This window comes from Phocoena sinus, chromosome 10, assembly GCF_008692025.1.
Source record: "Phocoena sinus isolate mPhoSin1 chromosome 10, mPhoSin1.pri, whole genome shotgun sequence".
Taxonomy (NCBI): Eukaryota; Metazoa; Chordata; class Mammalia; order Artiodactyla; family Phocoenidae; genus Phocoena; species Phocoena sinus.
The window spans coordinates 59,083,393-59,110,433 of record NC_045772.1 but is presented as its reverse complement, the minus strand read 5'-3'; the positions used below and the strand labels follow the sequence as shown (position 1 = coordinate 59,110,433).

Below are 27,041 nucleotides of genomic sequence, written 5' to 3'. Positions count from 1 at the left end.
AGGATTTGAACAAAAGCAGTTTGGCTCAAGTTGACCTTCACTCAGGGGGCCAGTAGAAGGGTGAAGAGTGGGGTGTCAGAGAAGAGAAACAGTTTTTCATGGGAGGAATGGTGTTTCTTCAAAGGAAGATAAATAACATCAAGGATTATTTTTAGTCCTCAAGGAATTCTAGCCAGAGCTCTGGCCTTACACACTGCTATGTGGACACCACCAAGCTTCTTTCCCAAAAAAAGACAGTAGTCTTTTTCTAACTAGTATCTGAGTCTTATTTGGGGAAGAAGAGAGAAATGTGTTGATAGTGTAGGGACTGCAGTTACCTTATTTCTTGTAGGTACCTTTGGGGAATAGGTTTATATGATAAGTGTGACGTTTTAAATTCATTTCTTCTTTGTTCTAAGGTTTGAGTAGGGACAGTTTTCCTAGTGGGAGTGAAGACGGCATGGATTCATGCAGATGTCTCAATCTCTGTCCTAGTCTAAATCCCTGTCCCCAGATTATCACTTTGCATTTTCTTCTCCCTTAGATATGGCAAGATTGTCTCCACTAAGGCCATACTGGACAAGACCACAAACAAATGCAAAGGTAAGAGAACAGCTGCTCTTGGTGGTAAAGAACAGCTGTAAGTGAGGCCATCCCTTGCCTTTGCCCTTTATTGCTGCAAGTCCCTGGTTTCCAGTGCCAGGGAGGAGTCTTCAGGGTTTTCAGGCTTAAAAGACTAGTAGGTATTTAGATTCTTTGTGACCAGATAGCTAGAGCTGAAAATGCTGTTTTGGGGACTCAAGGCTAGAAGCCTGCACAGAGTGCCTTTGAGTCCCCTGGGCCTACTTTGGCTGTCATGTTTCCCTGGATTGGATGGTAGATATTCATTCATGGGTGAGTTTATTTCTACTTAGCAAAGCATTGTAAATGCCTTTTGTTTGTGGAGGTGGGTTGGGTTTGTTGGGGTTTTGAGCAATTCTAGGTGGGGATGGAAGAGTGGAAGGAGGGGAAAGGGCTGTACATTGGGGTGAGGAGGGGCTTCTTCCAGCAGGTGGCTGATTATCTGCTGTGGAGAGGCTGTATTTCCTACATGCCTAGCATTTCTGCAGGTGTGCCTAGAAAAGAGAAGGGGGTTCTTTTGGAAATAGAGGGGGCTGTGAATTATTAGAGGAGCCTAATTCTTGAAACCTAGGATTTCTTAGGGGAGAGGGAGGAAGGCAAGGATACCATAAAGACCTCATTGCCCTTGGCATTCTTAGCTATAAAGTAGACCAAATCTCACAGGGTTTGAGGAGCACGTGGATAACCACCTGAAACCTCTTCATTTCTCTTCCTCCCTACCACTTCTATTGCGTGGATTGTAACTCCTCCTCTGTTTCCTGAAAAGCCTGAGCCTCCTACCTCCCTCACACCCCCCACCTCCCAGTGATGCTGTTTCCCTGTTCCAGGCTATGGCTTTGTGGACTTTGACAGTCCTTCAGCAGCACAGAAAGCTGTAACAGCACTGAAAGCCAGTGGTGTGCAAGCACAGATGGCAAAGGTAAGGGTACTACCCCGTGTCTATTCCTCTGAGGGGTTGTAGTTAGCACCAAAGGCTTCCAGAGGTTTAAGAACCATGCGGTTGATGGGCAAGGGCTATCTGCAGTGCTTTTTAATTTATTTAGTTAGTTATTTAGTTATTTAGTTATGGCTGCATTGGGTCTTCGTTGCTGCGTGGGCTTTCTCTAGTTGTGTTGAGCGGGGGCTACTGTTGGTTGCGGTGCATGAGCTACTCATTTCAGTGGCTTCTCTTGTTGAGGAGCATGGGCTCTAGGCGCGCAGGCTTCAGTAGTTGTGGCTTCCGGGCCCTAGAGCACAGGTTCAGTAGTTGTGGCGCACGGGCTTCGTTGCTCTGTGGCATGTGGGATCTTCCCCGACCAGGGCTCGAACCCGTGTCCTCTGTATTGGCAGGCGGATTCTTAACCACTGCGCCACCAGGGAGGCCCTCTCCCACCTCTTCTTGAGAAAAGCCCTCTGACATTAGAGTGACTTTAGACTTCCTGTGAGACTAGAACTTTCAGGGCTCTGTGGTGACCCAGTGAGCTATACATCTGGCTCTTAGTGCAACCCCCAGCACATTGGCTTCCCTTTTCCCTTCTCTTCTCCTCCTGCTTTCCCTCCATCAGGGAGTGTACAGGCATTCCTACTAAGAGGAGTCTGCTGTGGCTGGAAGAGCGGAGTGGGGGGATTACCCAGAACAATGCAGCCCGGGAAGCAAAGGCAGTCCAAGAGAATCCAGCCTCTGGGACAGGCTGTTGGGCTGTTGGATAGCGGAGGAGAGCGCTGCCCTGCCTAGTTCTTAAAGAGACAGCCAAAAACTTAATTGATGGCTTGTACTGTGGGCTTGTACAGTACTAGAAATATTAAATCTGTGGGGTTTTTTGGCCTGGACTCAGTTTATAACCCATGACCCATGATAGTGGGACCAGGTGTTACAAATCGTTAAGATCCTCTTTGTTTATATGCATGCCTCCCTGCTCTCTCTTTTCTGAGATGTCATTTTGTGGCTGCCCACTGAGGGTGGGAGAGGGTTAAGAGATATGAAATTCATTTTTTCACTTTTATTTCCATAGCAACAGGAGCAGGACCCCACAAATTTATACATCTCAAACCTCCCGCTGTCAATGGATGAGCAAGAACTGGAGGGAATGCTGAAGCCCTTTGGCCAGGTTATTTCCACTAGAATCCTTCGAGACACCAGTGGGACCAGCAGAGGCGTTGGCTTTGCAAGGTGAGGGATGCCAAGAATGGGAAATGATGAGGTTAATAAGGAATGTCACTTAGAAGGTCACCAGAAAGTCTGTGCCCTGCTCCCCCCAGGACCAAACGATTAGTCGAAAGTACTTGACAGTAAATCAAAAGTTCATATAATTTTAGGTCAAAGTACTCACAAACCTATTTTCTCCCAAATCTTTATCCTTTCCCCATTACTTTCTGCTATTCTAGCCTTTGTTTCTTTGATTCAGACATAACCAGAATAAAATAATTCCATATCTTGTTATAGTTTACTGAGTATTTCTCATCCTATTATTTAATCTGTGAAATAAATATTAATTCTCCATTTTATAGAAAAGGAAACCAAAATTCCCAATATGAAGTGATTTGCCCAAAGGTCTCACAGGAGCAGAGCCCTTATCCTTCTGGCTTCAGGATCAGCAGGATGAAATGGAAGATTTGGTACTTTTCAGATCTGTTGAGAGTCGTAGATTCTAGAACCAGCTCTGCGACTAACTGCCCATGTGATATCAGATCTTTATGAGCCTTGGTTTACTCTGTGAAGTAGAGATTTAGATGAGTGATTTTCTTGAGGTGTTCCCTAGAGCTGCAGAATTTTTCAGGGTACCTTCTTCTGAGCTTAGGGTCACTACTGTAGGGCTTCAGCCTCTTCTAGCCCACTTAGGAAATGGTTCTGCTTTTATTTAAGATTTTGCTTGAAAGGAGATTCTGTTGCCTTTCTAAAAAGTTTGAAAAGTATTGGAGTAAGTGATCTAAAAGTCCCTTTTTCTTTTATAATATCTTCTCTGGTCCAAGAACATTCCTTTACTCTAGAGTGTTTTAGACCTTGAGAACAAGGAATAGGACCTTTTCCCTAGCCAACTCAATCTTGGTGGCACCACCTGCTGGCAATCCCAAGTATAACTAAAGGGGAGTTTCTAAGGTTTGTGATCATCAAACGTTTTTGCTCCATACTCTTTTTTTTTTTTTTTTTTTTTTTTTTTTTTTTTTTTTTTTTATGCGTTACGCGGGCCTCTCACTGTTGTGGCCTCTCCCGTTGCGGAGGACAGGCTCCGGACGCGCAGGCTCAGCGGCCATGGCTCATGGGCCCAGCCGCTCCGCGGCATGCGGGATCCTCCCAGACCGGGGCACGAACCCGTGTCCCCTGCATCGGCAGGCGGACTCTCAACCACTGCGCCACCAGGGAAGCCCCTGCTCCATACTCTTAAAGCAAAAGCTCCAGTTCATGGCACCTTAGTTGTCTCGATAATTTTTTAGCCCTAGACAAAAGAAATACTTAACAATTTGCTTTACTAAGTAATTAAATGGTCTAGACAATTCAAAAAGTGTTTAATAAATATCTTAACAACTTTGTAGTTATTTGAAAAATACATTGAAAGAGAAAATATTTTTATTTCATTCTTAAATAACTATACTTTCTAGTGAATGTGTGCCTGTTGGACACTACACAACTTCTCAAACCTTGGAATCAGATTGGACACTTACACCCTCATTTCCTGTTACACATTAGTTTTCTTATGGTACTTGCTTTTGTCATAGCAACCACTGAAAAACCAGCTTTGCAAAAATATGTTATCTAAAGGATTGTAGGGTGATCTAATGTTGAAATGATGAACTGTTTAGAGTTAGTCGTCTTTACAGTAGATATCCAATAGGTATTGCTGTATTTTCTTCAGAAAGTTAAAATATCCCTTGTTGTGCCTCTGTGAGCTCATCACAATGGCCCAGGGTGCCTCAAAGCCCAGTGTGGGAAATATGGCTTTGAAAACTTAAAAAACTATGAAATCTCTTGCATGTTTCTATATTAATACCTACAGATTTTCTTCATACATTTAGATTCTTGCAAAGTATAATTTCCAGCAATTTATAAATATTGACATTTTAAATAAAACTGTCATATCATTTAAAAATGTATCTAAATGAGATCTAAATGTCATAGCAATTTGATACACAAAATCATTTTAAAAATACCTAGGGCATTTTTTTAAAAGTCATAACTCTTACATCATTCTTATAGTGTTCTGTTTTTCTTCTTGATCTTGTATTTCCATTGTATTTCCCTACAGAATTGTATTCTAGTGTAAAATACTTTTTTATAGTTGAAAGTCTTTGTATGGATCATTGTTACACTTCTCTGCAATGAAAATATGTATATAAATTTTTTTCCTGTGGCCCTGAGTCTATATGCATTAATCCATAAGAAAATTATATTTATAATTAGTTCACAGTTGCCCCAAACAACATAAATATATTAAAATGTTGATACAAAATTATTTCATATAAAGTAAATTTTATTGGAAATGCTCCTTTTAGATTTATATAATTAGATCATGTAGCCATCAGTGAATATTGTTTATTGCTGTAACAAGACAGAGTTTAGTACCAGCTCTGTTCCTGTGTTTTGTTTTCATGGTGAGGAACCTTGTTCACATAAATAAGTAAATGGGAATGGAAAGAGTTTTGCTAAAATAGGAATTCTTTGAATTCCTTCTGAATTATATGCCAAGACGAGGGTGATCTATCATCCAAAATGACTTTTTTATGTGTCAGTTGACAACTTGTTGAGTCCTCTAGCTTGTGGGAAGGAAGAATTGGAAACATCTGACTTAACAAAAAGATTTGTAACTTAGTCCTGCATGCCTTGTGTTGAGCTTTGGGATGAGTTCGAAGTATATTGAGAAGAGTGGTTGTAAGAGGGGACTTCAGCCTTGATCATTAGTGATCACAAGCTCTCCCTCAGGCACATCAGTTTTAGGAAAGCGTTTATGAGGAAGCTGAGGTCCTGAAAGTGATTCTCTTAAAACCCTCCATGCCTGCTCACCCTTTTGAAAGACTAAGGAGTAGGAGTAACCCAACTCAACACTTTTTGCTCTAGGACACCTAAGGTTATTTTCTCTAAAAGTTTCCATTTGAGGCCTTTTTTAGTAACTGCCTTCATAGGAATGGTTCGTATCTTTAGTTGTTATTGGCATAGAAAATATACTGAGACTTACTTTAAATATGGAAAGAGGGGAAGATACTGTACCCTGTATTATATAGATCTTTATCATTTTAAAACACATTTATATGCATTATCTCATTTGATCTATACAGCCCTGTGTAATAAGGTAGATGGGGATTTGAAGCAGAAATGAGGAATGAGTCAGAAGGGTTTCTGTGCATTTTCTAACTCACAGAGACTCTGAGCGGTGAACGGGTGCTGGAATCTAGATTTTCTGATTTTTACTCAGTCCTCTTTCCCCAACAAGACACTTTAACTCAGTAGTTCCTAACATTGTTTTTTCTATCACTCTGGACCATAAACCCTGTCTTAATACTCTTTCCTCCCACAGACTCATGAAATCTTTTTTTTCTCCCATTTTTCAAAAAAAATTGAAGTATAGTTGAATTACAATATTGTGTTAGTTTCTGGTATACAGCAAAGTGATTTATATATGTATCCTTTTTCATATATATGTATACATATGTGTTTATATGTATATATAGATAATATATGTATACATACACATATATATTCTTTTTCACATTCTTTTCCATTATGATTTATCACAGGATATTAAATATAGTTCCCTGTGCTATACAGTAGGACATTGTTGTTTATCTGTATTATATATATTAGTTTGTATCTGCTTACCCCAAACTCCTAATTTATCCCTCCCTGCCCCGACTCATGAAATCTTAATGATGTTATCAGTAGCTATTTAGACCTTGATAATTATAACCAGAAGCAAAAAATAAATATTGGCGAATTCTTAGCTTGTACAGTTTTATCAAAGTGAGGGAAGAGGGGAACCCCTGGTGGTCCAGTGGTTAGGACTCGGCACTTTCACTGCTGTGGTCTGGGTTCAGTCCCTGGTTGGGGAAGTAAGATTCCACAAGCTGCACAGCGTGGCAAAAAAAAAAAAAAAAAAAGTGAGGGAACAATTTCCATTAGGAATTTTGTAATAAAAAATAATGGTAACAGCATTGTATTCTTATTTAGGGACCCAGACACAACACTAGGCCCATCTATCAGTGTCTTCTTTGGAATATTCATGGTTTGAAGACCACCATTATTCCTTTTAGGAGCCAGTTGAGAAAACCTTCATTAGAAGCTGGGGTTGCCTCTTTAAGATACCTTGACTTTGTGTGGAGGAAACTCTGTATTTCTGTAGCGACAACTTTTGGAGCATTTGTGGGGCTGGGAACTTAGCTTTCTCTTCGAATATAAGGAGAGTACAGATCCTGGAGAAGGTAGACCCTAACTCCTCTTGTGCTCCTTAGGATGGAGTCCACAGAGAAGTGTGAAGCCATCATCACCCACTTTAATGGAAAATATATTAAGACACCCCCTGGAGTACCAGGTGAGGCATCTGGGAATCAGGCTGAGAGGGCCACAGGTTATGACTTCCTGTGAAGATTCTGGAGGATTTTTGCATGAGTGAGTGGACTAAGTGAGGTGGGACTCAGCTGCCTGTCTGCTTTCTCTCTTGGCAGCCCCATCTGATCCCTTGCTTTGCAAATTTGCTGATGGGGGTCCAAAGAAACGACAGAACCAAGGAAAATTTGTGCAAAATGGACGGGCCTGGCCAAGGAATGGAGACATGGTAAGAGGCCCTCTAGGAGACAGGAATACTAAGGACATTAAAATGTAATGGATGGGGCTTCCCTGGCGGTCCGGTGGTTGGGACTCCGTGCTTCTACTGCAGGGGGCACAGGTTCTATCCCTGGTAGGGGAACTAAGATCCTGCATGCCGAGCAAAGCGGCCAAAAAAAAAAAAAAGAAAAGAAAAGTGGAATGGAAATTTCCATGGCCTGATTTCTGTGGTAAACTTGAGAGGTACAGTATGTAACAGAGATGCTGGCTGCTTAACATGCTCTTCAGTGTGGATCTTGAATGGAATTTTGCATCCTGCACAACCAGAAAAACCCTGGAACAGTTGTAGTGGGATTAGTTCAGACTTCATTTTTAATCAGTTGAACCAAATACGTCCTCAGCCTTGAAATTCTGGGCTTGTTCCTGTTCTCACTAAGGGCTCACAATGTGCGTGCTGTGTTCTTTCTTTATAGGGTGGTATGGCCTTGACCTATGACCCCACCACAGCTCTTCAGAATGGGTAAGGGTGTTTTCTATAAACAGGCCACCTGAAAATGACAGCGGCCTGTGTCCAGGCACTCGGATGTTTCATCTTGATATTTAAAGAGTAGTCAGTGGTGGGACTTCCCTGGTGGCACAGTGGTTAAGAATCCGCCTGCCAATGCAGGGGACACAGGTTTGATCCCTGGTCCGGGAAGATCCCATATGCTGAGGAGCAACTAAGCCCACGCGCCACAACTACTGAGCCTGCCCTCTACCGCCCACGAGCCACAACTGCTGAGTCTGTGTGCCACAACTACTGAAGCCCACATGACCAGACCCATGCTTCACAACAAAGAGAAGCCACCACAATGAGAAGCCCACACACCGCAACGAAGAGTAGCCCCTGCTCGCAGCAACTAGAGCCCGCACACAGCAACAAAGACCCAACGCAGCCAAAAATTAAATAAACTTATTTAAAAAAAAAAAGAGTAGTTAGTGGGAAGTGGCTGTGTCTATCAGTGGGGGCCCTTGCCTTGTAGTTTCCTGTGACTCCTTACTGATGAGGTCCCTTCCTACAGGTTTTACCCAGCTCCTTATAACATCACCCCCAGCAGGATGCTTGCTCAGTCTGCACTGTCCCCGTATCTTCCATCTCCTGTGTCTTCATATCAGGTATGTTGTCTTCATATCAGGTACGTTCATGCCCAGAAAAGGGTGTGGTGGTTTTCCCTACCATTGTGTTTTAGGCTGGGAACTACTTGTTGTTCTTTTGTTTTTTCCTTTATACATACTATACACAAATAGTTTTACATAAAAGCATAACATGTGATCACACTACATGTATATGAACTGTTGTAGAAGCATCCTTTTACTCTCCACTACTCCCACAAGCAAACCCATGTTAATTTCCTACTAGTTTCCATATTTTTTCTTATCTGCATATACACATAAGTATAGGGTTTTGGAAGTCATTGTTTATGTTACAAAAATTTTCCATATTAAATATATATTTTTACACTTTACTCTTCTCATTTAAACCAGTGATTCTCAAAGTGTGGTCCCTGGACCAGCAATATCAGCACTACCCGGGGATTTTTAGAAACACAAGTTCTTGGACTCCACCCTAGATTCACAGGAACTCTGGGGACGGGTCCTACCAATCTGAGTTTTAACAAGCCCTCCAGGTAGTTCTTATGCAGCTCTGTTCTAATTATTTCCTTTTTAATAGTAACATATTTTATGCTGCACATATACCAGAATTCTTCCACTATACCCCAGTGAAAGGCATTCTTTGGATTTCAGTTTTTATCTGGTGCAAATAATGCTCTAGTAAACATCCTTTTGCCTATATCCTCACATATGAGTGCTTTTGTTTCTGGGGGCTAGAGTCCGAGGGGTGAGGTTGTTAGGTTGAATAATACACGGACTTTCAGTTTTACAGATGTTACCAGATTGCTTTCCACAGAGACTGTGCCAATTCACATTCCACTGGCAACATATGAGAGTACCCATTTTCCTCCAGCCAGAGGTGACATTGCTCTTTTAAAATTTTTTTCAATCCTGATACATGTAAAATACATTGTTACTTTAATTTGCACTTCCCTGACTGCAGCTGAGTTTAAGCATTTTTTTGGTCATATTTTTATTTGCTCTTCATATACTTGGTCCTTTTTCCTGTTTGACTATTTGTTCTTTTCCCATCAACTTATAAAAACTATCAGTATTATTGGGACTTCCCTGGTGGTCCAGTGGTTAAGAGTCTGTGCTCCCAAAGCAGGGGGCATGGGTTTGATCCCTGGTCGGGGAACTAAGATCCCACAAGCCACACGGGGCAGCCAAAAAAAAAAAAAAGCTGTCAATATTAAAAGTACTAATCTTCTGAATGTTATCTTTGTTACAAGTTTTTTTTTCCAAATTTAATTGTTTTCTGTTGACTTTATGGTCCTCAAACTTCAGCTGTGCATCAGAATCACTTATTAAACCTAGGTTACTGGGTACCACAGCAAGAATTTCTGATTCAGCAAGTCTAGGGTGAGAGGCAAGAATTTGTATTTCTAACAAGTTCCCAGATGCTGCTCCTGCTTCTGCTGCTGATCCGGGGACCATACTTTGGGAATCACTAGTTTTTGCCGTACAAAAGTTTTTAAATTTGTGTATAGTTAAATATGTCTGCTTTTTTACTTACAGCTTTTGCATTTCTTGTCTTAATTTAAAAGGTCTTCCCAGTCCCTATATTGTACATATGGTCCCCAAGATGTGTTTCATTGTTTTACATTTAAATGTATAATAACCAGGAATTTATTTTTGTATATGACATAAGATAGGGGTTCTATTGTATTTCCTTCAAAATGTTCACCAGTTATCCTAGCACCAAATTATTAAATAATCCATCCTTTTCCCACTGAATTGAAATGCCACCTTTGTCATATAGTAAACACTGGAATCTTTTTCTGTATCCTTTATTCTCTTCCAGTGATCATTGTGTCTGTTCCTATTTCAATAATGTATTGATTTGATTACAGTGGCTTTCATAGTATGTTCTAATATTTGATAAGACAAAACCTTCTCCACTCTTTCATACTTTTCTTTGCTATGTTTTGGCATTTATTCTTCTGTATAAGTTTATGATCATTTTATCTAATTTTTAAAAATCTGTGAGGGAGGATTTTAATTGGAATTACATTAGATCTATATATTAAAGAGGATTGACTTCTTAAAAAGTACTAAGTCTTTTCACCTAAAATATGGTATTTCTTTTCATGTTCTCAAAGTTTTATGTCCTTCAATAAGATCTTAGTTTTATTTATGTAGGTCTTATGTTTTTCTTGTTAAATATACTTCTAAGTGTTCTGTAATTTTTATAAGCATTTTTAGATGCTTACTGATACACTGAGAAGTTACTAATTTATGTTCATCTATCTTGTATACTGCTCACTTACCAAATCCTCTTATTACTACTAGTTTTTTTTTTTTTTTTACTTAAGTCTCTTAGGTTTTCTAGGTATACAGTTATATCATTGATGCAAAATAATAGTTCTCTCCTCCTTTTCAATTTTATGCCAACTGTGTTCTTATCCAATTGTATTTATTTGACCCCACTACCTAATAGGTTACTATAATTGCAATGGTTTTAATATTTCTGTTTGGGTTAAGGTTTGCAGATAGTTTTTGGTAATAGCCTTTAATATATGTAAGTAGTTTCTTTCTAGTCTCTATTTTACTTTGTGGTGTTTTGTTTTTGTTTTTTTTTTTTACGGTACGCGGGCCTCTCACTGTTGTGGCTTCCCCCGTTGCGGAGCACAGGCTCTGGACACGCAGGCTCAGTGGCCATGGCTCACGGGCCCAGCCGCTCCGCAGCATGTGGGATATTCCCGGACCGGGGCACGAACCCGTTTCCCCTGCATCGGCAGGCGGACTCTCAACCACTGTGCCACCAGGGAAGCCCTGTGGTATTTTTTAAAATTTATTTTCTGGTCGCACCTCGGGGCTTGTGTGATCTTAGCTCCCCGATCAGGGATTGAACCCGGGCCGCGGCAGTGAAAGCGCTGAGTCATAACCACTGGACCGCCAGGGAATTCCCTACTTTGTGATTTTTTAAAAAGTAAATGGCTGCTGAATTTTCTAAAATGTCTTTTCAGCATCTAATATTACACTATGGCTTTTTTTCTTCAATTTTGACTTATGTTTGTAGAGCTTCTGATCTCGAACAATCCTTATATTTGTGGAATAAACCTACTTGTCTATCAAGATGCATTTCTAGCTTCTCGTTGCTTTTTTTAATCTTAAAATTCAGATATAATTTACAGACGATAAAATTCATCCTCTTAAAGTGTACAAGTCAGTATTTTTTAGTATATTTATAGAAGTGTGCAACTGTCCCCATTATCTAATTCCAGAACACTTTCATCACCTCAGAAAGAAACTGTGTACCCATTAGTATTTACTCCCCATTTGCCCTTACCCCTGCCCGTGGCAATGACCAGTATACTTTCTACGTCTATAGATTTGCCTGTTCTGACCATTGCATATAAATGGAATCATACAGTATATGTCTTTTGTGTCTGGCTTCTTTCACTTAGCATGTTTTCAAAGTTTATTCATGTGTAGCATGTATCAGTACTTCATTCTTTTTTATGACTGAATCACATTCCATTTTATGGATATGCCACATTTTGTTATCCATTTATCAGTTGATGGCCATTTGAGTTGTTTCCACCTTTTGGCTATTATGAATAATGCTGCTCTGAACTATTGTGCACAGTTTTGTGTGGACATATGTTTTCATTTCTCCAGGGTATATACCTAGGAGTGAAATTGCTGGGTTACATAGTAACTCTACGTTTAACTTTTTGAGGAACTGCTAAACTGTTTTCCAAAGCCCCTGTACCATTTTACATCCCCACCTGTAGTGTATAACATTTGTTATTGTGTCCTTTTTTAATTATAGCCATCCTGGTGGGTATGAAGTGGTATCTCATTGTGGCTTTGATTTGCATTTCCCTAGTGACTAATGTTGAACCTGTTTCATGTGCATGTTGGCCATTTGTATATCACCTTAGAGAAATATCTACTCAAATTTGTAGCCCAGTTTAAAATTGGATTACTTGAAGTGTAAGAGTTGTTAATATTTTTTAAACAGTTTATTCTTAATATTTACAGTTTCTGAGGGGGGGGCACACTCCAACCTTATGTGGGTTTTGCTGAACATTATCAGATCATTGGGCGAAATAATAGTCTCTAGGCAATTAACGTTGTTTGTTTATTTTCGCTTGCATTAGAGAGTAACTCAGACATCTCCTCTACAAGTACCTAACCTGTCTTGGATGCACCACCAGTCATACCTCATGCAGCCTTCAGTGAGTGTTCAGAAGTGGGCAAAAGCCAAAGAGGCAATTTGATGTAAAGAAAAACAGTGGGATTTGATGAAATGAGATAAGGGTGTGAGTTCTGGCTCAGTCTCTTGTGTAACCCAGGTGTTTGACCTTAAATTCTGTGAGTTTGCTATTCTTAGACAAGGATCCCTCCAGATTGATGGGCAGTGCCTGTTCCTGCTACATAGCTGGGTCGTTGCTCACCTATCATTTCCCAGGATTTTTAAATGTCTGTCTTCAGTGGTTCTGGTAGCCATGAATCACCGCTTCAGGCAGCCTCATAGGATGCTGCCAACTAACCCTGTCCTTTGTTGCTGCTTCTAGGGTTCAGTTCTGACACCAGGAATGGATCATCCTATTTCTCTCCAGCCTGCCTCCATGATGGGACCTCTTACCCAGCAACTGGGCCACCTCTCGCTCAGCAGCACGGGCACAGTAAAGCAGGATATTTTTTTATTATAAACTCCTACCAAGCAAAGAATACCTATGTAATACTCTTAGGTTTAAATACTCTTGAATAAGGATGGGAATCACTTCAGTGTCATCGAGGGCACACTCAGAAAAGGCGATAAACTAAAAAGATAATAATCCGTGAGCTAGGAATACAGCCATTCTGCTGTTTAGCTCATTCATTTTAACTGATTCCTACTCATGCAACTAAATAAATGGTGTTTCTACCTACATATTAGTTTATCTAGTTCATACACTTTCCTAGAAGTCTTTATCAAAGTAGTAACAGGAAAAGGGTGAAGCTCATTAGTTTTCTTGTAGGTCGGATGCATTCTGATTTGTTCAGGAGGGCTTAAAGCAGAGAAGGCGTTGAGAAAAAGCAGAAGACAGGAAAGAGGAGGAAAAGGTAGTCATGTACGTAGAAGCCTCTCTAAGCCAGTGTACTTTAGAGTCACCTGAAGTGCTTTTAAAAAGCACAATTAGGACAATTAAATTGGAATCTCTGGGGACGGAACAATAGGCACTGGTAGTTTTTACAGCTCCCCAGGTGCTTTAAATGTAGCCAAGAATCACTGCTCTAAGCCTATTGATGTATCTCATTCCAGTATATGCCAACAGCTGCAGCTATGCAAGGAGCGTACATCTCCCAGTACACCCCTGTGCCTTCTTCCAGTGTTTCAGTTGAGGTAAGAGCTTTATAATCTCTTTGGATTGAGGATTGGAAAATGAACAGAGGCAGATTGTCCCTAGATCAAAATCTTCCTCTCACAGTGATGCTGATTCTGTGTTCACAAATAGCTGGTAGGGATGTGAAGAATGTAGGAAGGAAAGACTTAGTTTGTATCTTTGAATGAGGCCCTTCCTCTCATTTGGCAGACGGTAGTTAATCCCAGGATGCTGGCTTGTATCGACTAGTGTGTCCTGGGAAGAGGATGGGTTGCTCTAAACGTTGGGGAAGTGATGCTCTGAGTGTGCGTGTGTGTGTATGTGTGTGTGTGTGTATGTGCACTCACACAGGTGTGTGGGAATGGGTTGGTTGGGGAGGACATGCAACTTAGCTAGGCTGCTTCAGTGGGAGGTGAGGAAAGGATGCACAAGGTGACTCTCCTGCCTTGGCTGTGGTACAGGAGAGCGGCAGCCAGCAAAATCAAGTGACGGTGGATGCTCCCTCAGACCATGGGGTCTATTCTTTCCAGTTCAACAAGTAACAGTGGTAAGAATCACATACTGAGGGGCGGTGTGGGCTGAGCAGCCTGAAATCAGACTCTCATGTTTGTCATTCCCCCTCCCTACCCTCTCTGGCTTATGCCTGCTTTAGGATTTCCCTCCCCATCTTTGTTGAGTATATAAATGAATTCTTGGAGATGCTGATGCTCCAGACTCCAGAGGGCTGACCAGGAATACAGCCCCTCTGTGGGCCCAGCTGAGGACTAACAGTTGGTCATCGGTTTTCACAGGCCTGGGCCTGGAAAAAGAAGTCTCTGCACTCCTGCCCTCTGCTCTTGCTCCACTCCTGGTGGAGCCTGGAGGAACTGTCACTTTTTGTGTGTGCTACAGTCGAGGAGACCAAAAAGACTTCTTTTATTTTGTGAAGAAAGTTTTATGTTTTGTTTTAAACTGCAATATACTCTTTCCGTACCCCAAAGAGACACGGTGCCTGGAGCTTGTTCTCATCTTTATGAAAAACAGTTTTTGATGTGTTGGACTTATTTGGGAAGGCTTTTTAAACAAATTATTTTCTTAAAAGAAAAAGGTGTCGTGCTAGAAGACTGATGGAGTCCTACTGTGGGCCCTACTTACTGAGTTTAGTTATGGACCTTTTGGCAGGGGTGTAAGAAAACATGCAGACTTTTAAAGTTTTGTTTTATAAAGCTCTTAGATCACACATCCCATCTCTTCTTCACATACATTTTATGCCTTCTTTCTCTCATCCAGAGTGTTCTTTTTCTCTTTTCCATACAGCAGAACCTGCCCACTTTGCCTCTTTAAGTTTTTAGCTTTGTGAATTTCTTTTTTGAATGAAATTTCATATGGAATTTTGGGGGGCTGGGCAAGGAACAAGGTAGAACACTAAGCAGGCAGCGGAAGTGGCTTTTCCTCCCTCTGACCTGCCACATCCTAGGAGGAAAGACTAGGCTTTGCCCTCCGGAAGCAGAGATGTGACCTAGGCTCACTAAGGAGATAATCCCACAGCCTTAGGAAGCCATCCTTGATCCAAATTCGGATGAAGACTAGGTTTTCCCTGGCGAGTTCCAGAGGAGTGGACCTACTGACTTCTGACTAACTCTTCTCACTGCCGAGGCCAACACCACACCCTCTGAGAAAATGTCTTCCCCTGTTACAGCTTTTCAGGAATACCTGCTTTTCTGCTTCCTAGAGGATCTTTTCTGCCCTGGGTCTCAGGGCCCCTCTCTTCACTATCTCACATGGTTGCTGTGCTCAGGGCCTTTGCATTTGTGACCTTGCTGAATCCATTTAGGTTCCTTCCCCATCACGGACAATCAGCTGCTTTACCTCTAGACCAGCGATTCTCAAAGAGGTGGTTTTGTCGCCTAGAGGCCATTTGGCAATCTCTGGAGACACTTTTGGTTGTCGCGCCTGGGGGTGGGGCTGTGTGCTACTGGCGGCTAGTGGCTGGAGACCAGGGATTCTGCTAAACACCCTGCAGGGCACAGCAGAGCCCCAACTCCCCCAGCAGAGAATTGTCTGGCTCAAAATGTCAGTAGTACCAAGGTTAGGAAACCTTGATGTAGACAGTGTCATCCCTGCCTCCTGTACCAGAGGACTTGGTAAATTCCCATCCCCACCCTGGACACATGGTGCCTTTTGACACTCAGGCAGCTAGTTGAGAGGGACAGAACTGAGGTTCTTGAATTTTCCCCAGGCTTTGACCTTTGGCACATCTGTGTACAGCAAGAGCTGTCCTTGAAAGGCTTGTGCCATGTGCACACACACATCCAGAGGGATAGAGGTGGGGACTGTTCTGTGTGTGTGTGCCGTGAAGAGGCGAGAAAGGACAAAGCTCTTTGTAACTGTCCAGAGCAACCTGCCCTAGTGTGTTTGGGCCCCTTTTCCAGGGAATCAGGACATCAGAAATAATCTTCCTGCTTGTGGAAGGACAGCAGGGAGCTGGGATAGAAAAGGGCCATAAACCCCATCTCACTATTTACAAGGTCAAGATTCCTTCAAAAAGCTATAATTTGCTCTTCAACTCCATCACCTTCTGCAAGACCTGACTGTGCACACGGAGACAGATAGGAGGAAGCCTTTGTCCATCTTCTAGGAAATAAGATCCTGCACCTGTCTCTTCCCAGTCACTCCCTTATGCACTGAAAGGAGAGTTCTGCTCCCCTTCACTTCAAGGTCAGGTGCCTTTCCACCAATCAGACAGAAAGCCAAATAATGGAGAATGGAGAAACAGGTGTTCAGTAGGCTGGCTGTAGGGAGAGGAAGGAGATGCTACTGGGCAGGAAGAAGCTGTATTATCAGTTGTTGTACCTAGAGCTTGGGCCTAGCTTTCCCTCCCCTCCACCCATCCCAGAGTTGAGAGTCCTAATGCTCCCTACCCATAGAGTGTCCTTTTGTACATCCTGGGGTTAAGGGAGTAGGGGTAGGGGACAACAGGTAGGATGTAAAGTATAAAGGATAAAATTGCCACTATTCATTTTCTCACGGGTACTTCCAACCTCAGGAAGGGTTTATCTGATGTAAAACAGCCCCAAACCGAGTAACTTTATAGAAGGTTTTGCCTGGGCAGGTATCTCTTGTTTCTGAGTCTCTACTCCTTAGTCAAGGAAAATACACCATATGTTTCTTGTCAGTGGCCTTGAAGAAAAGGAGAAAAATCTAGAATCCTGTTCATTTAATTAATAGTTTAGGGGAGCCTTGCTTTGCTAGGAGGCTTAGTGAAATGAGGGCCTTTCATGTGTAGAAACTGTTGATGTCACTGCTGCCCTCCTCTGCCTCCCAGAATTCCTGGTTCTGTCTACTTTCTCTGTATTTAAATGTTTAAATGGCTGTAATTTTGCTTTGTTTTGTTGTAAAATTCTGAAGTTACCTTTTGTGTGTTCTCATGTCAGTCTGCTTGATGGATTTTATTAATGGGTGTTTCTGGTTTGGGCAGGTTGGGGCATGGGAAGTGACGGAGAGCCTGAAGTTATCTTTGTGATGGTTAATGGCATTGTGGAATTTTGTTTGGGCCTTTTTGGGTTACACTCATGATACTTTTTGCCTAATTGTTAGTTCATTTCTAACAGTTCATAACATGGGTGAGTGATTGGAAAAAGGAGACAAGGAATGAGGGATACTTTTTCTCCCATGAAATAGCCCCATTGGTGGCAGTGGTGGCAGAGGAATTGTAGGGGGAGCCTTCAAGCTCACAGCCTAGGGCTGGGCTCTTTAAACACTATGCTAGTGTTTTCTGAATCCTGTATTCATGGAGCCAGGTCATAACTCTGTACTTCATATCTCACCCCCACTCATTACAGATGCTCATAACATTCTTAAAATATTTTAGTACTTTGTATTTTTCTCTTTTCAGTCAAATAGAACATACTAGATCCCTTTCTCAGATGATACAATCCTTTACTAGCCTCAGAGCCTGCCCATCCCATCTCATGCGGTGTTATTACTGCTCCTCTCTCACTCTGAGATGATACTCAGCCCCGAGGCTGATTAGAGTTTTTGGAGGAGGGTGTGGGTCGAGGTTAGGGAAGATGTGGGAATGATGATGGGGAGAGATGTTATTTTTAAAGTGTGTTTTTAACCAAAGGATTTGAAGAGTTGCCTAGACTAGGAAGCCTGGTGACTCTGAAGGGGTAATAAATAGCCCTTGTCAGTAACAGATGGGGGTAGTAGGGGGACATTACTTGTACTCAGTGTGAGGACTGTGCTGCTCTACTGACCATCCCTGGATTGGGCCACCTCAGCCCAGTTCCATTCTTCTTTCCTAACTTACTGATCAGTGAGCTCATTCAGCCCCTTTGTGCCTGCCTGCATTGCTTATTCCCTGCTGCTTCAGTGTCTACCGTTTGGGGACCTACACGTGGGTTGTTACTTTGCTCCACAAAGGTGAGGTGAGAGGCCTTGCTGGAATGGAATGTTGCAGGGATCCCCACAGAATCATCTTCTAGGGGAAAAAAAAAAATCGTTGCTGTTCTCTTATGCACGTTCTCCTAGGGCAATAAACTTGGGTCAGTGATCAGATCTGAACTTGTCCTCAGGCTCTGCTAGACCAGCTTCATTCAGAGAAGAGGGTGGGTATTATGAAAGCTAGTCTGTAAGGGCTAGGTCTTAAACCTTGGGCCTTGTCACACTGATCCTTCCTGATTCCCTCTTAAATCAACTACTCCATTTCTATGCTACCTGCATGTTAGGTCTTTCCAAGCATTAGCAGATCCCTCATTTACTCAGCTTTTACTCCTTCCTTTCGTAGGAGGGTCTTCCTCCAACAGCTGAGATGGGCCTGAGAGCTCTATCACCCTTCTCGTCTTTGCCGAATTCTGCTGCACCTCCCTAGGGGTGGTCCCCACATGACTGTAGTAATGAGAAAGCTAGGTGCCCTCTCACCCCAGTTACCACTGCTCCTTCTCCCTGGCATGTCCACGTCTGTTTTGAATGAATCTTCATTCTCCAGGTGTATCCCAGAACTTTCTTGTCTTTGTTAAAGACCTACCTCACAGTTTCACAATTCAACACGGGCACCTGGTTCACTTCTTTCCTTCCTTTACTCTGTCCTTGCCTTCATAAGGGTTAGGAGGATGGGGGCTACAAAGGTCTCACGATCAATTGCAAAATCTCTTGGTTATTTGTTTCTGGAATGTCTTCTTTGAGATTTTTACCTCCTTTATCACCCCAGAATAGTGTGAACTCTTCAGTTAGGTCTTGCTGTGGTATGCCAGGAGGATAGGCTGAGTAATGAGTGCTTAGAATATTAATTAATGCTTGGGAGCCACCCCCAGGAACACCAACATGGGAGCAGAGCTGAGAACTTGAGAGGATAAGAGTTTGCCAGTGGCTGCCATGAGCTGAGAAGGTAAACATGCACCAGAGAGGGCATCTGGGATTTTTATAGGGCTGAAAGCAGAGATGCTCCTTCTCCACCTATTCCAGTTAGTTTAGAGGGTCACCAAAACAAAACTTCCAGCCTGGGGTGTGATAAGCTTTCCTAGCCTGAGTAAAGAAAAGTTCTTGCCCCATTACTGGTGTCCACATCCCCCAACACACACATTTTTTTTCGGGTGGCCAAGTGCTCTCTAGCATGCACTTATCACCTTGGACAGGAAATAAGTTTAATTTATACTCAAAACACATTTTTTCTTTATCCAGAGGTTTCCAGTTTTATACTCTTGCCACGTCTGTGCCAATGCTACCCATTCTTCTGACCCTTGGTATTCACTTGTTCCTTCCCTACAATTGGGTAGAACTTTGTCTTATTTCAACTTTTGAAATAAAACACAAAAGTCTACCTCGTGGTGTCTTATCCATGATTGGAAGCTGGGAAGGTGGTGTTGAGCACATATATTTGCTATAATGGGAACACAGGTGGCAGCTTAGGAAGCCAAGGCCATGTCTCACAAGGCAGGAACTAGGGACACTTGAATCCTTTGTTTTAGCACCTCAGCCAGGAGCACCTGTTCTACCCACATGAGCACAAATTCTGCCTTGGATGCCTCTTGCACAGGAAGGGCCAAGCTTGGAGGTTCAGAGATAAACTTTGAAGTTTAGAGGCATATTTCTCCCCGGCCTGTGGTCTCCTACATCAAACCAGTCGTACTCACCCTAACACCCAGCCTTCACCTTTAGGCAAGTATGAAAACCTATGTTGAAGGAAGATAAATACAGACTCTTTTGAATCTCTATCAAATGTGGTTTTTATTCAACTGACAAGCACTTTTCTACAGCTGCACTTGTGGAACATCACATGGCAAAAACAGGAGTTTTTTTCTCTAGACTTTTTTTTCCTTTTTTTACCTTATTAAAAATGAGATTGGTCCTAAAAATATAGAAAGAAATAAATTTAAATTCACAAAAAACTGTACATTATCAAAAAGTCACTAAAACACCACATTTGGTTATATAAAAAGTCAAGTCCCTTTTGTTGTAAAAGGAACGTGGAAATTTGTTGGTGTTGATGGTGTGGTTTCTTCCTGTTTCCAGACTGATAGGCGAGGGGAAACAAAGGGGTAGGGGTGGGTTTTATTTACTTTTTTAACTTGCCTTCCCTACCAAATACTCTTATTTGTCAAAAAGAGAAAATCCACCTAGCTCAAGGGGCAGAGTGAAGATGAGGAAAGGAAAGTGAGAAACGGCCCCTTTGGTCATGCCCTCCCCCCGCCCCCCATCAACCCTCACTTCAAATTGAGGCTAGGACTCCACCCACCCCACCTTAAGAGTGCCTGGTCCCTAGGGAAAGAGATGGAGCTGGGAGAGGAACACAGAACAGGAACAATCAAGATTTCACTCCCCCGTCCACCTAACCTCCAACAGTAGAATTAATCTGGAACATTTTATAGCAGGGTAAGACTGCCATGGGGAAAAGAAGAGCCCCCAACTACAACAGTTCCAAATGTCTGACTAACACAAAGTTTGTTACAGCGCAGTTATTTAGATAAAATATAAATATTTATGCATAATATAAAGTCAATTCAAATATTCTTCAATCCACCTCTTATTTAAAAGCAAAAAAAAAAATCTCAAATAAAATTAAAAGTTCTGAGGTTTATCTGACAGAAAAGGCGACTTTAGAAATAGGCCATGGGGGAGAAGGGGCATAAAGGAATAAGAAAGGGGCTGCCCCGGGACCTGTACTGCCCCCTCACCCCCTTCAGTGGCTATTCAGTGCTGCCAGAAGCACAAGGAATGCTCCCCTCACCTGGCACCCCCTCCCACCAATGGAACACTTCTTGGGTGCCTCAGCGCTCTGCTTGGGCCAGCCAGCAGCCACCTCCCCAGTGCAAGTACCCGTAATCTCTGATGGGAGGGGCTCTGCTGAGCAGGAAAGCAGGGGCCAGGGGCCCATGGCTATAGCTGGGAGTTAGCAGCTTTCCTCTCACAGGTTGGGGCTTAACTTGGGCACAGTCACATGTAGGGCAGTGGTGGACCCAGAACCTCTCCTCCCTACTCTCCTGTGTTCTGGGGTCTCTGCTACTGGGGAAGGGGTCCCAGGATATGAAGTAGATAAGGGAAGGAAAGCACTACTAAACCCACAGAAGCTCATGGGATTAGGAAGAGATCCAGTTCTACTCCTCTCCCTGCAAAAGCTTAAGACTCAGAGCTACTGAAAGGAGAGGGAGTTCCTGCTGAAAGATTGCACAGTTTGAAGAGGCTGGAACAGAAATGACTGGGAGAGAGGGGAGAGACACAGCCTTGTACCCAGAAAAACTGTTCCTGTGGTTTCCCAAAGACAAAGTGATGGTGTGAAACAATGGGAAAGGTGTTTCAATGGTTGGAAACAATGGGAAACAGATACGTGGGGGAAAAACTGAATGGATGCCACCAAACAAAACAGGGGCACAATCACAGCATCCTCTCACTCACTCACTCTCTCACACACACACACACCTCTCTCTCTCTCAGGCCAGTCGATTGCTACCTGGCCTCCATCTTGGGGGTGTGCCCAAACTCAGCAGTAGTTGTCCCTGAGGAGTTCCCAAGAAGGAGGTTTGGGTAAGAGGTGGGGAAGGAGGCTGGAAGGCCCAGGGTTCAGGGTGCCTCCCTGCCATCTCCCCAGTTCGCTAAGTTTCAGAAAAGGCTAGAAACTCAGCATTTGAGGAGTATCCAACATTATAGAGGGACTAGCTATTGGCAGGAAGATGAGGACAGAGAGAAAGACAGGGACCTCTGAACTTCTTTTTCCTTTGAAGGGAAAAAAGATTTGGGGGAAAAGGATGGAGGAACCCGTACACAACAGTTTTACATTATTGGATGAGAGAAAATCTGAAAAGGGGGCAGGGGGGAGGGATTGAGAGAGAGAAAGTGAAAAGCAGGGGAGGGACTGAACATGGAAGCAGCATGTTCAGGGCCCGGTGTCCGGCTCGACACACTTGGGAGTTAAGTCCACTTTACTGGCCGTCACTGCGGGTCCACACACAGTACAGAGTGTTTCTTGGTTTCACACATTCACTAGAACTATTGCTATTGTTAAATAGCCCCAGAATGCTGGGGCACGAACAGGGAAGGTGAGAAAGCTGGGAGGAGGAAGTAGGGGCTTCTTTCATCCTCCTCCTCTTTTTTAATTAGGAAATAAAACAGAAAGGAAAAATTATTTTTTCTTTTTTTTTTTTTTGGCTTTCAGTCCAGAAGGACCTCATCTCTGCCCCTCTTATGTGAGGAACAAGAGGAGGAAAGGAAGAAAGGGGTGTAGGGATAAGAAGATGTAGGGCGCTGCCAAAGGTAGGGTCAAAAATCAGGGTTCTACCTCTGACTCAAGTCTGGACCCAGGGCAGCATCAGCAGGTGAGAATGGCAGGGTCTGTCTGTTTGGAGGGCAGAGAGCAATGCCACAAGGTGACTCCCCACCTCCCTTGCCTCACAGATTGGCCTGTTTTCCCTGATAAAACTCCTCCCAGCGGCTCTCGAAGAAGCGACGCATGATGTGCCCAGCCTTGCCCACTTCAGAGTCATCCTCATTGAATGTCTGGCAGTTGTCAAAGACCAGAAGTGCATCAGCTGCAAACTCCTCTGAGCTGGTGTACCTGGGCAGGGGTGGAGACAGACCTGTGAGCTGGGTACAAGTTACGGCCGTAACAGAAGAGCCGGGACAGTTACTGAAGTCTACTTACCCTCCGCGGAGCAGCCGCTCCCGCATGGTGGAAAAATCCATAGGGTTTTTGATGATGCGCCGGTACCCACTCACCAATCGTGGGTTCACAGGCTCCAGGAAAGGCCAGGCTGCATCATGGGACTCCATCTCCATCAAGATAATCCTATTAAGAAAGACAGTGATGACTGCACTCTCAGGAAGCAAACACACTGACCCCTCCCAGCCCTTTACCCTGGCAAAGATAGAGCCAGTTGTCCCCAGAATTCACTCAACTCACTCGCAAAACGTGAGATCACTGTGGTGGTTCCGCATGGAGAGCCGCCGCCGCTTTGAGGGGGACTGTCCTCCTTCTGAGCACCGAGGCACTGCCGGGCTTTCTCGGCCCCTCGACAGCAGCCGGCGCCGGCAGCTATCACCCTCTGGGAAGTTCAGCACATAACTACTTTTCCGCTTCTGGCCTCGTTTTGGGAAACCTGGCCTCTGAGTCAATTCTCCCTCTACCTGCTGAAGATAAGAAAAAGGTAAGATCAGCAACAGCTGGAGATGTACTCTGCTTGCCCTTCACTTTATTACAATCCCTACTTGTCTAAGTGTGACTGAGGCTTCAAAATACTTTCATGCATAAGCCAGCATGTGAATTTATTCACATAACCCAATAAGGTAGGTGAAAAGGAAAGTATAATCATTCCCATTTTATAAGGAAAGTAAAAACAAGTAAGGTTATAGAATTTAAGTGACTTGTGCAAAGAAGGATCAGAACTCAGGTCTCCTAGCACTTAGTCTGGAGCCCTTTCCCAGGAGAGACTGAGGCATGGTAAGAATGATATTTGTAGGACTGGTGGTAAATGGGATGAGAAAGAAAATCTCTGACTTTTGCTTGGGAGTGGAATGAGAGGGAGCAGAAGCCTTACCTGGGCCAAACAGACAGCACAGAACCAGTCTCCTTCTGGGACAGCCTCCATCTTGGGCCGAAGGCAGTAAATATGGCAGCCACGGTCACACCCATCACAAAGTAGAAGAAACTCATCGTTGTCACCCTTCCGGCAGACTAGACAGGTCTGGACCAAGGTTGTGAGGAGGCAGAGTGAGCCCTCAAGCCTCTGCCTGCCACTGACCCCACCCACGCCAGCTGGCCATCTTGTCAGCTCCCCCAGGCTCTCCAGGCCTCTTACCACTTTGTTGACAGACTTCTCCCAGGCAATGGACCTCTCCAGCTGGCCCAGGCACAAGCAGACCTGGGCCGCGCTCCAGCACCGCTCTAGCGTTTGGCGCCAGGCTCGAATGCGAGGGGTAATCTCATATGATCTGGAGGGAGAAAGTGGTGATCTGGGGATGAGGAGCAGGGTCCATTAAATTTATCCCTTCTCCGCAAGACCAAGAAGGGGGGAGCCACTCACATCTCCGCAGTGGCACACTGTGGGGCACTACTGGGCGTGCCGAGCAAGGCCTTCTCCAGCACAACCTCATGAGCTGGCCATAGGGGCTCCCGCAGGTACCGCCGCTCCACATTCTGCTCCAGGGCAGCAAGTCGCGTCACTGCCAGGTCCAGGGGGTTGGTAGTTTTACGCTGGGGTGCCAGTCCTTCCTTGCCTCGACCCCGCCAGGTGATATCCTCCTGGGAGTCAGGTAGATGCTCACAGTAGGCCAAGTCTTCACGAGTAGAGTCTGGGCTGGGACGTGTCCAGCCCTGCAGGTGGGAGAGAGGAATAAAACTCATTATAAAGAAAGAACATTAAGCATAGAAAATGATGTGACCCATTTAGGGTCATGGGAGGTCACTTGTGAAGTGGGAACCCCAAGTTTTCCCTAACAGGGTACAGGAGATTAACACCCTCTCGTCAACAACCCCCTACCCAGTGCCAGCCCAAGTGTACCCGAATCTGCAGATCAGACAGGATAACCCGCTGTTCCAGCTCCTCTACCCACTGAAGCACGGCCAAGTCTGTCTCATATGTCTTCTCTTTGGGGGACCAGCTCATGATCCCTTCTTGAAAGGCAAGTAGCTGACTAGGCTCAAAGATAGGGTCTGAGAAGACAGAAGGCAGAGGGAAAAGCCCATCAGGCTATTTCGTTGTCCACAGCAGCAGCTCAACGTTTACCTGGGCTCTGCAGCTCAGGCTGGTTACGCATCTACCTTACCAGTTGAGGGCCGCAGGCAGACTTCCTGTAAGAAGTCCCTGTGCTTGTTTAGGTGTTTGTGAAGTGCCTTCTCTCGGATGCCTCGGGGGTGCAGGGCCTTGAGCATGGCATCCAATGTCTCAGGATCTCGGATCCACCACCAGCCCGAGCACATCTCTGTGAAGACAGTTTATGTGTGTGGGGTGGGGAGTGGGAACCAGCTATGAATCACATGGTCCACATCTGATGCCACTCCTACCTATATCTCACCCCATTCCACCCCAAAGTCACTCACCAGGGGGGACAGGCTGGGCTGTCAGCTGGGTTAGGTAACGCTGCTCCATCTGTTTGAAGAACTTACTGGGAGGTCTCCCTCTCCGTTTTGGCTGTCCCATCCCTGTGGGGCTCTGTGGTGTTTCTCTAGGGTCTCCTGCTCGCCTTTTAGGAGCCACGCCCAGCAAGGGGGTGGAAGAGAGCTGCACTGGAGAATAGGGGTTGGCAGCACTGGGTCTATTCACCTGTGAATGATGAAACATAAGGTGATGAGGGTGTTTTCATGTTGACAGGACCCCAGTGGCCCCATCCCTTCTCCCCAACTTAAGCAACAGCCCACAGCCAGGCCACAGGGCCTGTGGCAAGATGAAGATAAGTGCATACCACTAATTCTGGCTACTTACTGGCTTGGAGGAGGCAGGTAGCTGAGGGGAAGGAGTGGGATGGTCCTCAGAAACTGCAGGGGGTGGTGTAGGGGCAGCACTGCAGGGCATCTGGGCTGAGAAGTTAAACCAGGGAGCTTGAGAATCGGGGCTGGCTTCTCTCTCGTCAGGTTCTGGCTCCTCCGGGGGCCGTGATGGCATTGGGTCCAGTTTTCCGGGGCTGCTATCAGGTGTGAGGACTGAGCTACTGAGCAGGGAGCCATGGCTCTGAGTCTGGCTCAGCCAAGACAGGAAGGCTGACTGGCTGAGGTCGTGCTGGCTCTGACCCAGAGACAAAGGGGAGCCCTCTGGCTCTAGGAACCCATTGTGGGAATGAGGATGGGACTGAAGCTGGGGCTGGGCATGAGCCTGAAGCTGAGGATGGGGCTGAGTCTCGGGCTGAAGCTGGACCTGCAGCTGTTCTGAACCTTGACTCTTGACAGGAGATTTCAAGTGCCTAGGTTGCACAGACCCAGGCTTAGTTTTCCGAGGTCGGCCTCGGGCCCGGGCAGGAGAACTGGCAGAGGTGCTGGAGCCAGCTAACTCCCTCTTCAGAGAGAAGGAGGCTGGGCTGGGTGTTGAATGGGTTGCCACTTTTAAGGAGTCAGTTTCCTGCTTTATCACATCCTCAGGAACTGTAAAGAAAAATGAAGAGCATAACACATACACAGATATAAGGGGAAAGAAAGAGGGTGTACAAACACAGGACATATACTTTCTGTTTCTCTTGGACTTCATACCCCCCTTTTGGAGACTGCACTGGGAAAAGCTTATATGCCAATGAGCACAGTGTCTGGAAAAGAACCATTATGCTCCCAAGTAATCACCATCAGCATAATCATAAGCTAACATTTACTGAGAACCAGCTATAAGGTAAGCGTTATTCTAAGAGCATTAACTCATTTTAATCCTCTCAATAGCCCTATGACGTATACATTCTAGTATTAACTCCATTTTACAAATGAAAAAATGAAAGCATACAGCTGGTAAGTGGCAGAGCAGGTAGGTAGGCAGTCCTACTCCAGAGCCTGTGCTCTTAACCACACTGTGCTATACTGATTCTCATACAATGAAAGAAGCCCAAGACAACTAGGTAGAGGAAAAGGAATCGTTTAACTTTTGTTAGACAGGACTCAATTCAGGGTCCTACAACACACCTACCTAAGCTCCCCTCTGTTCCTTCCACAAAGATACCAGTCAAATACGGCAACACCCAGTAGTTGCGTCTGTAGCGGTCCTGACCCAAGGAGACTGCCCGGAGCATCTGGGATGAGTGAAGCAGCTTTTTGCGAAAGAAGAGCTGACGCTGGGTAGGCAGTGGAAAAGGAAGAT

At 44.3% G+C, this 27,041-nt stretch overlaps 2 protein-coding genes across 10 annotated transcripts in view; one reads left to right on the top strand and one right to left on the bottom strand.

Moving 5' to 3' along the window:
• The window catches only part of RBMS2 (RNA binding motif single stranded interacting protein 2), a 65,405-nt gene extending 42,599 nt beyond the window's left edge, over positions 1-22,806 (top strand). For 2 of the 5 annotated variants that reach the window (XM_032647172.1, XM_032647171.1), the window contains 12 exons: positions 524-582; positions 1,428-1,519; positions 2,592-2,749; positions 7,018-7,097; positions 7,231-7,340; positions 7,804-7,850; positions 8,392-8,485; positions 12,592-12,669; positions 13,009-13,119; positions 13,740-13,820; positions 14,262-14,347; positions 14,453-19,600. In XM_032647172.1, the coding sequence (XP_032503063.1) occupies positions 524-582; positions 1,428-1,519; positions 2,592-2,749; positions 7,018-7,097; positions 7,231-7,340; positions 7,804-7,850; positions 8,392-8,485; positions 12,592-12,669; positions 13,009-13,119; positions 13,740-13,820; positions 14,262-14,342 (991 nt within the window). In that variant the 3' untranslated portion in view covers positions 14,343-14,347; positions 14,453-19,600. Of the gene's footprint in view, positions 1-523; positions 583-1,427; positions 1,520-2,591; positions 2,750-7,017; positions 7,098-7,230; positions 7,341-7,803; positions 7,851-8,391; positions 8,486-12,591; positions 12,670-13,008; positions 13,120-13,739; positions 13,821-14,261; positions 14,348-14,452; positions 19,601-22,668 lie in introns of those variants that run through there. The other 3 variants (XM_032647169.1, XM_032647170.1, XM_032647168.1) reach the window with 3 other exon arrangements.
• Positions 19,989-27,041, bottom strand: part of BAZ2A (bromodomain adjacent to zinc finger domain 2A) — a 34,316-nt gene continuing 27,263 nt past the window's right edge. For 4 of the 5 annotated variants that reach the window (XM_032647164.1, XM_032647163.1, XM_032647165.1 and 1 more), the window contains 11 exons: positions 26,871-27,015; positions 25,692-26,344; positions 25,310-25,532; positions 25,036-25,191; positions 24,771-24,922; positions 24,294-24,583; positions 24,069-24,201; positions 23,808-23,954; positions 23,174-23,400; positions 22,916-23,059; positions 22,407-22,828 (listed from right to left, as the gene is read on the bottom strand). In XM_032647164.1, the coding sequence (XP_032503055.1) occupies positions 22,663-22,828; positions 22,916-23,059; positions 23,174-23,400; positions 23,808-23,954; positions 24,069-24,201; positions 24,294-24,583; positions 24,771-24,922; positions 25,036-25,191; positions 25,310-25,532; positions 25,692-26,344; positions 26,871-27,015 (2,436 nt within the window). In that variant the 3' untranslated portion in view covers positions 22,407-22,662. Of the gene's footprint in view, positions 22,829-22,915; positions 23,060-23,173; positions 23,401-23,807; positions 23,955-24,068; positions 24,202-24,293; positions 24,584-24,770; positions 24,923-25,035; positions 25,192-25,309; positions 25,533-25,691; positions 26,345-26,870; positions 27,016-27,041 lie in introns of all 5 variants that reach the window. The other variant, XM_032647162.1, reaches the window with a different exon arrangement.